The sequence below is a fragment of the Schistocerca americana genome, chromosome 2 (assembly GCF_021461395.2).
Source record: "Schistocerca americana isolate TAMUIC-IGC-003095 chromosome 2, iqSchAmer2.1, whole genome shotgun sequence".
Lineage (NCBI taxonomy): Eukaryota > Metazoa > Arthropoda > Insecta > Orthoptera > Acrididae > Schistocerca > Schistocerca americana.
Window position 1 is genome coordinate 983,084,456 of NC_060120.1, and position 14,255 is coordinate 983,098,710.

General features: G+C 43.6%; 1 protein-coding gene across 1 annotated transcript in view; it reads left to right on the forward strand.

Annotated features, from left to right (window-relative positions):
- Positions 1-14,255, forward strand: part of LOC124595462 — a 287,251-nt gene that overhangs the window by 223,266 nt on the left and 49,730 nt on the right. The window contains exon 12 of the mRNA XM_047134211.1: positions 3,423-3,706. Coding sequence (XP_046990167.1) covers positions 3,423-3,706 — 284 coding nt within the window. The remainder of the gene's footprint in view (positions 1-3,422; positions 3,707-14,255) is intronic.

Here is a 14,255-nt window from a genome sequence, read left to right on the forward strand (position 1 = left end):
TTAGGAAAAATTTATAATTACTCTGCTGGTAAACCTCTTACGTTATTTGATTTTCAAACAGCTGAGCAGAACTGATCGTACTCAGAGAGACTTATTCTGATCAACACTAAACTGACACATAATATTTTTAGCGCAACGCAATCTGACTTTCAGTAATCCCTACAAAAGAATGGCCCTGACTAACAATAACCTATACCTTTCATGAAACACTTACCTCACAAAAATCTTCGTTACTCGAACTACTGCAATACAGCGAGCGCCAATACTTTCGTAAAATAAAGAACAACCGTCTTCAGTCACAATCTTGATTTTATTCCAATGCACGATACATTTCAAGCATTGGGGCTAATCTTCAGTTGCTTTGACAGTCTACATCACATTTCCTTGTCCTGGTAAGACTACAATGGTATATTACAAAGTGGGTATACTGTGAATAAAAGCTTACAAAACCAATACGAATCGAAAAATAACTTACTATTTCCAGTGGTGGATTCATGGTTTTGAAGCACAGTATGAGTAAACATATTTATATACAGTGCATACATACACATTTCATTCTACACCACATTATGTAAACATAAGTCAAAACATAGCAAAGAATTTCAGCTGTAAAGATGTTGAATCCCTACAAATACACAGGTGTTATTAAAGAAGATACAGGGGATGCGCAAAATAATGTGAACACTTTACTTACTTGGAAATAGTTTATTAATAATGGGTTGGACCCTCATTTGCCTGTAAAATCCAGTAGCTGCTATTCGTCTTGGAATACTGGTATATGATGATTGTATAGTGCCAGTGGAATGTAATGCCACTCTTCTATCAGAACTCCTATAGAGACGAGGGAGGCGTAAATCTTCTCCAGACTCTGCTCTCCAATACCGCCCACAAGGGTTCGATAATGTTCAAGTCCGGGGACTGTGCTGGCCAGAGAACACGCTGCAGTTCAGTTGCATGCTCCTCCTACCACGATTGTACTGTCCTGACTGTGTGAATGAGTGCATTATATTCCTAAAATATGGCATCATTGTTGGGGACAGCATTTGAATCATGGGGTCCACCTGATCATCTAAAATGTTCACATAATCGTTGGCTGTAACACTGCCTTTGAGAGTAATGATGGGACCAGCAGAATACCATGATATTGCTGCCCACACCATCAGACTTCCACCTCCATGCTTACCTGTTGGAGTCAAGCAATCAGAATTGTAGGTTTCTTTTGGGGCTCTCCAGACGTAAACCTGGCTCGATGTTTGAAATAACAAAAACGTTGACTCGTCGGACCATATGACGTGTTTCCACTGATCAGCCGTCTAGGATGTATGCCTCTGACACCATGTTTACGTTTCTTTACGTTGGTTATCGTCACTAATGGTTTCGGTAAATCAGGTCGTCCATGAATACTCGCTTAATGGAGTTCTCGGCGGACAGTGCCAATAGATATGGGGTCTCGAAGACGGCAATTGAGCTCTGCAGTCACTTCAACAGCCGTAGTTAGGTGTTGTTTTGACACAATTCGTGTTAGCGTAGGTCGATCTCTGTCATTTAGTTCTGATATGAGCCCACTATTACGCTGACATGATGATGTCTTTCCATGTTTCGTGTAGGCTGTCATGACTGTTCAAACAGTTGCTCTCAAAACATTCAATAAATTGGCTGTCTTGGTTACTGATGCTCCAGCTAATTGGGTCCCCACAGTCTGCCCTCTTTGGAACTCTGTTAGGTCTTTCATTTCATGTCGACCTTGGCCTGTGAACGCAAATACGAAGTGTGCACTATCCGTAAACCAACTGCACTGATGTCTAGTCCGTACTGAACGCGCACAGTCCAACGTGACACGTGCTTTACCTGCACTGTTGACCATCAAACACAACCATTCAGTTACTACCACTGTTCACATTATTTTGCCTATCCTCTGTACAAAGCCATTATTATTAGTTATACAGGATACCGTTTAGAAAACGAGTATCTACATCTACATCTACATATCTACTCCGCTAGCCACCAAGCCGTGTGTGGCGGAGGGCATAATTAGCGCCAAAGTCATACTCCACCTCCCCCCTCCCCCCCCCCCCCCCCCCCGCCCCCCTGTTCCACTCACGGATCGCGCGAGGGAAAAACGACTATCTGAACGCTTCAGTACGAGCTCGTATTTCCCTTATCTATGAATGGCGAACATTACGCGATTTGAAGGTTGGTGGTAATAATATGTGCTCTACATCCTTGGCGAAGATTGGATTTCGGAATTTAGTGAGCAGCCCCTACCGTTTAGCGCGTCGTCTATCTGCAAGTGTGTCCCACTTCAAACTTTCTATGAGATTTGTAACGCTCTCGCGATGGCTAAATGCACCAGTCACGAATCTTGCCGCTCTTCTTTGGACCTTCTCAATCTCTTGAATCAGACCCACCTGGTAAGGGTCCCATACAAACGAACAATACTCTTAAGACTGGACGAACTAACGTATTGTAAGCCATTTCCTTTGTTGAAGGACTGCATCGCTTCAGGATTCCACCAATAAAGCGCAATCTAGAGTTCGCCGCCGGCCGAAGTGGCCGTGCGGTTCCAGGTGCTGCAGTCTGGAACCGCGAGACCTCTACGGTCGCAGGTTCGAATCCTGCCTTGGGCATGGATGTGTGTGATGTCCTTAGGTTAGTTAGGTTTAACTAGTTCTAAGTTCTAGGGGACTAATGACCTCAGAAGTTTAGTCCCATAGTGCTTAGAGCCATTTGAACCTAGAGTTCGCCTTACCCGTTACTTGTGTAATCTGATCATTCCATTTGAGATCATTTCGAATAGTCACACCCAGATACTTCACTGACGTTACAGCTTCCAAGCAGTGATCATTTATTTTGTACTCATACATTAATGGGGATTTTCGCCTTGTTATATGCAGTAGGTTACACTTACTAATACTGAGAGATAGCTGCCAGAGTATGTGTGAATATGTCAACTGTAGATTTCGTTATCAAATGGTTGCACTATTAATGTATTTGTTCCTTTAGGAAAGAAAAACGTTTTAAAATTACCGAATAAACTGAGGCTGCTTACTCTGTTTGTTGGTTCAACATGTTTTCAGAAGATTTTTCTTTGTGCAACAGTTATTTCTAAGTGTTGTGGTAGGTGAAGGTTTTTACGGCGGTTTTCTGTTTGGAATACAGTTAGGCTGTTGTGGGTGTCAGTCTGTGTCCGTAAAGGTACATGTGGCTGGCTGTTGTGGATTTGTCAGAGTGGTTAAGTCTAAAAACTCCAGTGTGTTTTTTGTGATGCGTGGACAAAAGACAATGACGATGAGTGATAAGCTGCTCAGAAAACAACCTGCTGAAATCAAAGATGTTCATAAGAGTCGTATTTTGATTGACCCCAGGACACTAACTTCAAAAAAGGCAGGAGTTACAAAACCCCTGCTGGGTGATTTGCGCAGGCGCTGTTCCCACACGTGGTGCTGGTGAGCTCGGCGTGTTCGTGGCTGTCGCCGCTGGTGCCGGTGGGGGCGCTGGTGGCGACGTCAGGGCTGGAGGCGGGCTACCCGCTGCGACAGGACAGCGCCACGGAGTTCCTGTGCTACCCGCAGGGCGTCGCCCTCTACACCACCGTCGTCTTCCCAGTGGCGCTCTGCACGGCCGCCAACGCCGCCATCTTCCTCTACTTGCTGCTGGTTGTCCTCTTCCCTGTACGCCAGGACGAGGTTGACCTAGGAATCCGACAGTAAGCATCGTTATAGCTAGAAGTACATTCCTGACCTTGTCAGCTGTTGATGTGTGTGAGCCTCTTAGCCGGCGCATTAGTATAATATTTGTACGTAGTGTTTCTTTCACGTTTGAGATGCCGATTTCTAGAAAACTCCGCGACACTGACGTATGGAGGGTGTTCGGAAACTCCCAATTTCTAGGACTAGTAGAGGGGAGTGGGTAGATAATACTTTGAATTGGAACCCATGTCCGGAAATTACGGTTTCCGTGTTACAACCATTCGAAAATATTAAACTTAGATTAAAACTGTGTGCCAGACCGAGACTCGAACTCTGGACCGTCGCCTTTCGCGGGCAAGTGTTCTAGTTCTGCAAGGTTCGCAGAAGAGCTTCTGTGAAGTTTGGAAGGTAGGAGACGAGGTACTGGCAGAATTGAAGCTCTGAGGTCGGGTCGTGGGTCGTGCTTGGATAACTCATATGGTAGAGCACTTGCCCGCGAAAGGCGAAGGTCCTGAGTTCGAGTCTCGGTCCGGCACACAGTTTTAACCTGTCAGAAAGTTTCATATCAGCGCACACTCCGCTACAGAGTGAAAATCTTATTCGAAAATATGTTGGTAACGCGACCACTTTTACAAGTAACTGATTAAGCGTGATCCAGTCCATCACTTGTTTTAGAACTTCACTCATTAATAGCCAAAGAAATTGCTTGTATCGTCGTTGACGGGTTCTCTTCAACGCGATGCAGTACGCCCTCTTCCAATGCGGGAGTGCGGCATCTCCTTGGAGCACCACAGGGAACCCTGCTGACTGTAAAGGTACCCTTTCTCGACGCCGTCTCGTAATTGCGGTGAAAAGTGTATACGACTGAGTGGGACGTTGTGGAGAACGATCTTGAAGGCAACGAGCAGTTCTTTCATTAAAGTGAGCTTCGCCATTCAGAAGGATCACTTCGATGTATTCTACAAACATGTGCTCAGTCACATTGCTCTAACACTCACAGACACGTGAATGAGGTTCGAACCAGGTCAGAGAGGTAGGATGGACGTCAGATGACATAAGCCGATCCGGCGTATCCACGCCCCACCCTGCTGCACACCTACCTAACAAACGTGTTTTCAAACGGCTGTAGCACGGAATCGGTAGGTTTCCTTACACGGGTTGCTATTCAAAATATTATGTACTCACTTCCCTCTACAAGTCCTAGAGATCTCTAACTCGTATTTCCGAGCACCGTGGATTTTGGTGGTGCAAAATCACTTGCAGTATAGTGAAAAACGTGATGTAACGTTACAAAGCGTACGATCCGAAAAAGGCAACATAGCCTTTCCGAAACTGGTTATTAAAATCTAATATATACTTTTCTAGCGATCTTAGCGTTTGAAAGTTTCTTCAGGGTCCAAACTGTGGAGAAAAAAAAGTCCTCATTGCACTGGATCCTTTACAAGTTCCGGACCACTGCTGAACCACTGGATGAAGATTACACTTTTAGCTGCCCCTCCTTGAGTGTCTGTTACATCATCTAATAGCCTCAATCACTTTCATGTATACCACTGAGTATTACTTCTTAAATAACTCACAGTAATACAGGTAGACGAGGTGAGCCTTGAATGCTCCAAGAACATGTTTCCTCTAGCAAACCCATTAAGTGTGTAGCATAAGAAATAATCTTCGAGGATGAGATATAAAATGGTTGTGCCCTCTGCCAGATCCGAAACTATAGGGACTTTATTCCCCCACACACAAAAGAAAATGTCGCAGAGGTTTAGGTTCAAATGGCTCTGATCACTATGGGACTTAACTTCTGAGGTCATCAGTGCCCTAGATCTTAGAACTACTTAAACCTAACTAACCTAAGGACATCACTCACATCCATGCCGGAGGCAGGATTCGAACCTGCGACCGTAGCGGTCACGCGGTTCCAGTCTGAAGCGCCTAGAACCGCACGGCCACATCGGCCGGCGCAGAGGGTTAGGTGTTGGCTGTGAGCAAGCCTTTCATGTCGACCACGTCTGTCTGTCCATTGAGCTGGATATGATAGTACAGCCTTTCGTGAATCTCGTTTGTGAGATGTGAGATTACATTATTCCGCATAAGGTGAAGGCACGCGGTGTTGCGGCACTCTATGACCTCGAAACTTCTCCAGAAAAGTTATTTCAATTACCACTGGGAAGCAAGGGAACTGAACAATGGAAGACGAGGTATTACTGCACTACATTGTTACACCGATACATCCCTACACCTCTAAAACTGATAGATACGACTTCTCATTCACCCAGAAGTGCCGCTCGTGTCCGTGGATAAAACAGCCAAAGTGGAACACGAAGTCATCTGATTACAACACATTGTCGTAGTCCTGGCCATTGATCACGTCAGCCCCAGATTTCGGCGGGCTCCGCCATACAACCACTACCTACATTGTTTACAGGAAAATAATCCTTCTCAGAACGATTTTCCTTTGGATGTTCGGTCTTCTGACTGGTCTAACGCGGCCCACCACGATTCTCTCTTGTCCCAATCTCCTTATCTCGGAGTAGTAGCTACACCCAACGTTCTTAGTTATTTAATATGTACACTCTAACATTAGTTTTCCCCTAGCGTAGATCTCTTCTATGGTTTCCCGTAGTCCTCTGATGCCTTCATATGAAGCTTCCTTCTGTAACCCTGGATCCCTATCGCTTTTCTTTTTCTTCCCACACTGTTCTAAAACAGATGCACATCCTCAGAAACGTTTTTCTCAGCGTAAAGCCTATACTTGTTACCAATATACTTCTTTGGAAGAGAATATTTTTTCACCCTCTTTCCTTTTTTTAATACCTTCATTTCCTATCTCTAAAATTTGTGATCTGTTGGAGTAAATGACCTAATGGAGAGATAGAGAATTTTGATTTAGTACCGAGAATATTACGAACCAGTTGACCAAAATGTGTGATTTTTTTTTCCATCACATCTTTCGGGATCACATTATCCACTTATCAAGCTGTTTACGTTAAAATGAGAATAGACGCCGCCACAAATAAAAAGCAAGAGCAAACATGAATTGTTAAACTCTGTTTATGGCAGTCAGCATAAAAAAATACAAGTCACATCCATTCTCGTGATTCGATGTGAACCTTTATATGCAATGTCCTACAAATAACATCAGGACTGAATAGTCGATATTTAAATTTCATTTCCTGTTTCTCTACAATAACGAGTACATCACGTGGCATTTTGCTTGTTATTTTCGTTGATTTTCTCAATCGTTCCGGTAATTCAGTTTCAGGTTTCTAATTATTATTGTGAACTTAGCACTATTTATTCATTAATTAAAACATCTGCTGTTCATATTTTGTTAACTCACTGATACGCTGATTTTAATCGTATGAGAACATAATTTCAGATCCCTACCTAGAAAAAGGTGGCATCCACAGTCACGTTCATAATACAGAATGAAGTGCTTTGCATATATTAATGAAACATGTTTGCCTTTTAAGCTACAGAGTAATCTGCCTTCAGAAGTATGTTAGAAGGATAACTATCAGTCTTTCGACTAACAATAAATCAGTTGTTGTGTCACGACATATCATCAAAATCCTGAATAAGCTATACCAAAAAATAGAAATTTTAGGATCTTGTGCCCTCCTGGATAAATCTCTGCCGATGACCGTGGTCTGGTCCATTGCATGAATATTTGGTACATTTGTGATGGGACTTCCACCACTTTTACACCACGACGGCTTCAGAACATCTCTTCTCCTCCAGAATGGGTTTCGCCGAGGAGTCTCTGTAGCACATCCACTTGAACTGTAAAACCTTTGGAGTTAATGCGAGGTAACACAAATAAGAGGGACCGTGTTAATGGATAATTTTTTGGGAAGAATAGACGTTTCCAATACAATATACGGCTGAAATTTCAAATAATACTTTTGAAAGCCAATGCAGATTAAGGTCTTGTATTTCGTACAGTATTCCGTATCGTAATTCCTGCCCAGTTTATCTTTCCTCGTGCTATGCCGAATATAAGGAAGCAAAAAGAGAAAGTGGAGAGGACAATATCCTTGCTGTCATTCAATCAAGCACCTTATCATTTGTTGATATAAAATTCAGTGCAGTGGCATTTATTGACATAAGGACACGGTAAAAAGCGTTTTGTGTTGCTAGCTCAGTGTTTGATAATATAGATAAAATATTTCATTTTATTTATGTTTTTCTTGCCATGTTCTAAGTTCAGAGATATTGTAGATCCAAGAAAAAACACTGATTGCATCGTAGCGACTTTGTTTTCGACTAAAACGTGGTAGGATAATACAAAAACGAGAAACACACATGGCACAGTGTGATTTGACCAATTTGTTTGGGCACAATCCTTGGTTACAATGCCCTTGACCACGTACTGTGAGCGTTTGTCCCACGTAGTGTGAGTCTTAAGAAAGCAAGGTTGCATAGACAATGCATCTGATTAATAATACATGCGCCGGCCGCAGTAGCCGTGCGGTTCTAGGCGCTTCAGTCTGGAACCGCGTGACCGCTACGGTCGCAGATTCGAATCCTGCCTCGGGCATGGATGTGTGTGATGTCCTTAGGTTAGCTGGGTTTAAGTAGTTCTAAGTTCTAGGGGACTGATGACCACAGATGCCATTTGAACCAATAATACATGCAACTGGGTCGCTGACAGAAGAGAAGCTAGCCACAATCAAAAGTAGGGCGTGGTTAGGAGTTGAGTGTCTACCGTAGAGAGATTTCATGAAAATAGTGAACATTATTGGGATGAGGAGGGGGAAGCATTCAACAGCAGTGCGTGGGAGCTTGACCAAGTGCTAAAACCAAGCACCAAGGTCACGATCCAGCCTTTGAAGTGCCCGAATCCCTCTGAAAAAAAAAAAAAAAAAACTCTTCAGGTGCGACCCGTCCAGTGCCCTCCCCTCATACAAAGGCTCCACGTGATTTGATGTATCTAGTGTCATATAAACCATATCCAGTTCATGGAAGAGTCAGAGAAGGCTAGAGTGATTTCCGTCATTTGTCAAACCTGGGATACCTCGATGTAGTTTGGAGACGGTGTTCTCGTTTTCAGTGACATCATATTGGGAACTCATGCCACTGCATGTCTATCTGTAGAGTACAGAGATTACATCCGGAAGTGGTACGCGCTACTTTGCCATGGTGCATAAAAAAGTGAGTTCTGTCTGATGGATAGTAACACATGATGGAAGACAGCAGAAGAATGTCAATTAGAAATTTTGGAAGAAGCGCTCACCTCGTACTGAATGCCAGGTAGATGAGTATGATTATACACGATTAGAATTTCAAATACACTGCATAACATGAAGAGTGAAGCATCGAAAAATGGAACAGGAAACGAAATGAAATTTCACGGGTTGAGAGGGTATGTAATGTTGTTTCAGTTTTCACAGTATCGAGTCAAATTTGCAAAGATGTTTGCAGTATAAGGCCACATACTGCATGACGTTGTACCTGCTCTGGCCTGGATGCCTGTACAAAAGTATTTGCTGGTACCACAAAACCGTTGTATCCTCAACTGAGGAGAGCTGGGCTAGAACTGTTTTAACTCGTCCTTGGTATCCTGGACACTGGCACTGCGACGATGTCCTAGCTAGTCCCACACATCTGTATCAGGGACAGATCTGGAGATCTTGCTAATCATGGGAATACGTTGTGGTGGTCATGGCAGCTTGCGCAAGGGACGATAATTCCCTGGCCTGGCTGCTTCTAGGCTATAACAAATTGCACGAGATGGCACAGAATTTTGCAGGGAATCCATCTCGGATGGCAGTCACATATGTGAATGGATTAACATGTACTTGGCGCTCAATACGACGATCTTCTCTTGTGATGTTCAGTAGTGTTAGACCGACACGTGGACGACGAGAATGTCTGCCTTCACCCTCCCATCCAGATCAACACTCAGCCACTGTCACATCCATATGCCCCAGAACCTGGATATTGCATGATTACACTACACGACCAAAAGGAGACCCACAATGAGGCCTCTTTCCAACTCTGTCCTGTGCTGATGCCAACGGCTTTGGCACGATAGAAAAATCTGTTCTCGCCCACTTACCGAAATTAAGCAACCTCAGGCCCAGCTAGTACTTGGATGAGTGACAGTCTGAGTACAACAGATGCCTTTGGCTCAGACACACGAAAGTCACCGAAACTTAAAATAGCTCTGAGCACTATAGGACTTAATATCTGAGGTCATCAGTCCCCTAGAACTTAGAACTACTTAAACCTAACTAACCTAATGACATCACACACATCCATGCCCGGGGCAGGATTCGAACCTGCGACCGTAGCGGTCGCGCGGCTCCAGACTGAAGCGCCTAGAACCGCTCGGCCACTGCGGCCGGCCACAGAAACTGCATCAAGTTCAAAGACCTGCACCAGGCTGTTGGCCATACAGCATTACTATTATATTTGGTGGTGATAACACTGCCTCACACGAATACGCGGCATCTCCGTGTCCTTTACCGTGAACAGTCGACATCTGTGCTACTCACGTTCCAGGCCTGGTAACAATACTAAACACGAACACTAATGTACTCTGGAGGCACAGAGAAGTACAGCTCTAGCTAGTCACTTAAACACCCGCCGATGGTTCATACGTGTATGAAGTTACACTGACATTCGACATTGTCTTCTGGGTGTTTCAATATTTTGTCAAGCAGTGTCAGTTGTCGAAGCAAGAAAGGTACAGCCCCTGATTATTGCATTTCTTCTGGGGTGCATCGACATCCACAACTATACTCTGCAAACCAGTGTGGTGTCAATGGCAGAGGGTACTTCGTATTGCACCATTTAGCAAGTCTGCTTCCCGTTTCATTCACATACGGAGTGTGGGAAGGATGATTAGTGAAACGCCTCTGCACGCAGTTAAACAATGTAGTCTCGCCTTCTCGATGCCTCACAAAGCGGCTTCTTCAACCGTCGAAAGTAGGCTTCATAAGAGACTTTGCGTCTAGCTTCGTGTATCCGCCAGTTCAATCTTTTCAGCATTTCTACAACACTCTGCCGCGGGTCAAACAAACGTGTTACCATAGGACTGGCCCTTCACATACGTCATATCTGGGTCGGTTATCACTCACTTGGGCAAAATTCTAGGATGTGTAGCACTATTGCTTTATCCTATTTTTTCCTAGAATCCTAGGAATGAAACGAAGTCTGCCCTGGCTTTATCTACGCCTGAGACTATGTGTACGTTCCATTTAATATCCGTACAATTTGCTACACCCAAGTATTTTGAGAGCATCCTATTCTTTTTAAAATGTAATCTAAGTACATAACTGCTATGACTTCAGTGAATCCGGCCTTTGTGGCCGAGCTGTTCTAGGCGCTTCAGTCTGGAACCGCGCGGTCACTACGATCGCAGGTGCGAACCCTGTCTCGGGCATGGATGAGTGTGCTGTCCTTAGGTTAGTTAGGTTTAAGTAGTTCTAAGTTCTAGGGGACTGATGACCTCAGATGTTAAGTCCCATAGTGCTCAGAGCCATTTGAACCATTTTTGACTTCAGTGAAAATATTTCCTTTCAACAAAGGATTTTGTTCTATGTACGAATATTAACGCAATCTAGTTGCTTTTTGTGAAATATTTGAAGACAGAAAGGAGTTTCATAGTACAACGGTAAATATAGCGGTTCTTGACCGAGGTTTACGTAATGGGTACATGACTGCGACCAACGTACCTAAATCTGTTAACACAACCGGAAAGTACACTGCATGATCGCTATGGAAGTGTAAACTTCATTTCGTATAGCATCACAACTACATGTAAAAGGCATTAATCAGAAAAAGCACTCTACGTATTCAGCCTCAGCACATGTCTCGAAGTTCTCAGCTCTTCAGACCTACCTTACATTTGCCGTAATACCCTCTCAAAGAAAATTATGTAATTTTCCAATAGCAACTTATCAAAATGATGATTTCGCTGGAGGAAGAAGGCATTCTGTTAAGAGTGCTCGAGTTCACGACAACTAGACAAAGAATAAATGATCACATGATAACTAACCAAGGAATCGTAATAAACTGTAAATGTCTTCGGGATGAAAAACAACTGATTAACTTTAATCAGCAGTGAAATTAAAGGCGTCTTTCATCGGGCCACAAAGGTCACAATTACCATAAAATATCTAAATTAGAACAAAAGAGCACCATATAATTCCTGGTCCCAGCAGTAATACTAAATAATAATAGTAAATAGTAATGTTAGCAATGGCCTATATTCACGGATGAGTTAATGAAAAACCGATATTGTTCTTTGAACATGGAACCAAGCCCCTCGCTTTGAAGAACGGACTTAACCTTGATCACAGTGAAAGCACATCAATAAATCTGGAAAACAAGCAGACTATTTGGCTAAAGTGCGCGAGCATGAAACATTATCAACCACAAACCCTTGTAGGCTGAAGCATATAAACGCCATCAAAATTAAACGTTAGAGAAACTCAAGGAATCTGAACCAAGGGAAGTGCAGGTAACGCCCACGCGATGTGATTACCCCAGGGCGGAAACGCAAGTATTCTTTGTTCCTCAGTCCAAATCGCTACCGCACTAAAAGCGAATTGCTCCATCTGAAACGTGTTCAGCATATGGCGTATATATGAGGTTTTGGTTCAAATGGCTCTGAGCACTATGGGACTTAACTGCTGAGATCATCAGTCCCCTAGAACTTAGAACTACTTAAACCTAATTTACCTAAGGACCGTAGCGGTCGCGCGGTTCCAGACTGCAGCGCCTAGAACCGCTCGGCCACCCCGGCCGGCCATGAGGTTTTGCTATGCAGCCAAAGAATGTGGCATTCCTAGCAGACTAGACCCGTGCATAGAGTGCCTTCACACCTTACCAGCGACTTGTAACTCCTGCAAAGACAAATGACATGGAAGACGTTGTCCAATGAACGACTTCATTTTGTCTGACTTGATTGATTCCAGTTGTGGCTAACTGGTACTGTAGTTATCAGGTATTCATTTCGTTATGTGCAGAGATTGACACTTCTCAACATTTCAAGCGCCGGCCGGAGTGGCCGAATGGTTCTAGGCGCTACAGTCTGGAGCCGCGCGACCGCTACGGTCGCAGGTTCGAATCCTGCCTCGGGCATGGATGTGTGTGATGTCCTTAGGTTAGTTAGGTTTAAGTAGTTCTAAGTTCTAGGGGACTGATGACCTCAGAAGTTAAGTCCCATAGTGCTCAGGGCCATTTGAACCATTCGAACATTTCAAGCACGTTGCCATTATTTGGACCACTTTGAACTCTTAGCTAGACCTAACTGAATATTGGTGCAGTTTTTTCGACATAAACATTCCCCTCTGTATACTCAAAAGTAAAAAAATGGTCCATTGTAAAAACGGCAGAAAAATCGGACCATTTGACAATACCAGCATAATCACAGAGCCAGAAAAACAGGGCCAGACGAAGGGAGAGACGAAGCGAGTCATTGACTCAGTAAAATACGAGTTATTCGACGCTCACACTGTATTCACCTATGCCCCACGTGCTATGATTGAATACTTCACGACACAGATTATGGACCTGACTGAATGTTCGAATTGCAATGACAGATCCTGGATGTTAAACAATATGCGGCAAAGGGGCTATAAAACGCCTAAGAATGTACTTATGCTCACTATCTATTGTACAGGCTAACTAAGAATGGAAGACCAATTTTACCAAGACGTTTATTATTTTCTAAAGCCGCCCATATTCGTCTTTCGCAACTTGAAATCATAACTTTACACGTTTTGGAACGAAGATTAAAGCCACAAAACTACACTGCACGAGCATGTGGAGTCAGGTGTTCAAAGAGACTATTCTCACATCAAGTCTCTGTATGTCCATCTGAAATGGTTGCGGGACTTGGCTGTTCGATAGAGGATGTCAAATTAAATACCTTTCAGCCGTCAATTTTCAACATTATTTTAATTGGCAAATAGTTTCAGCGTTTTATTACGCCATCTTCAGGTCCCTTACCGACGTGTAGGAAGACTCTACCCCGGTTCAGGCAAAAACGGGGTCCAACAATACTGGTATTAGTAGGCATTTGCTACAGTGATCTCTTGAACCATCACCAGTCGGCAAGTGATAGTTGAAGAGATGACTGTAGCAAATATATACTAATACCAGTATTGCTGGCCGCTGTTTTGAACAAGATCGAGGTAGATTCTTCCTTCACGTCGGTCAGGGGCCTGAAGATGGCCTAAAAAACGCTGAAACTGTTTGCCAATTAAAGTAACGTTGAAAATTGACGGCTGAAAGGTATTTAATTTGAGATCCTCTGTTCTCACACCTCTTGCTCGTGGCGTAAGGGATAGAGGAATGTAATGGTAAACTGAAGGTGCAGATCTGAAAGTTACGTGCTTTCATTTTGTTTATCATTTGTGCTAATTCGCAAGAATGGAAAAAAAACGCGATGTTTCGGACAATGTGTAGGAAGATTATGAAATCGACTAGTGAAATAGCTGTCTTTACTGCATATCGGCTTCGCTATAGTTCAGATACGTACTTTTCTTCACGTAGCTAAAGTCACGAAAGATGTGGTGTCTTGCGGCAGAGAAAATAGCCGATCACAAAAGC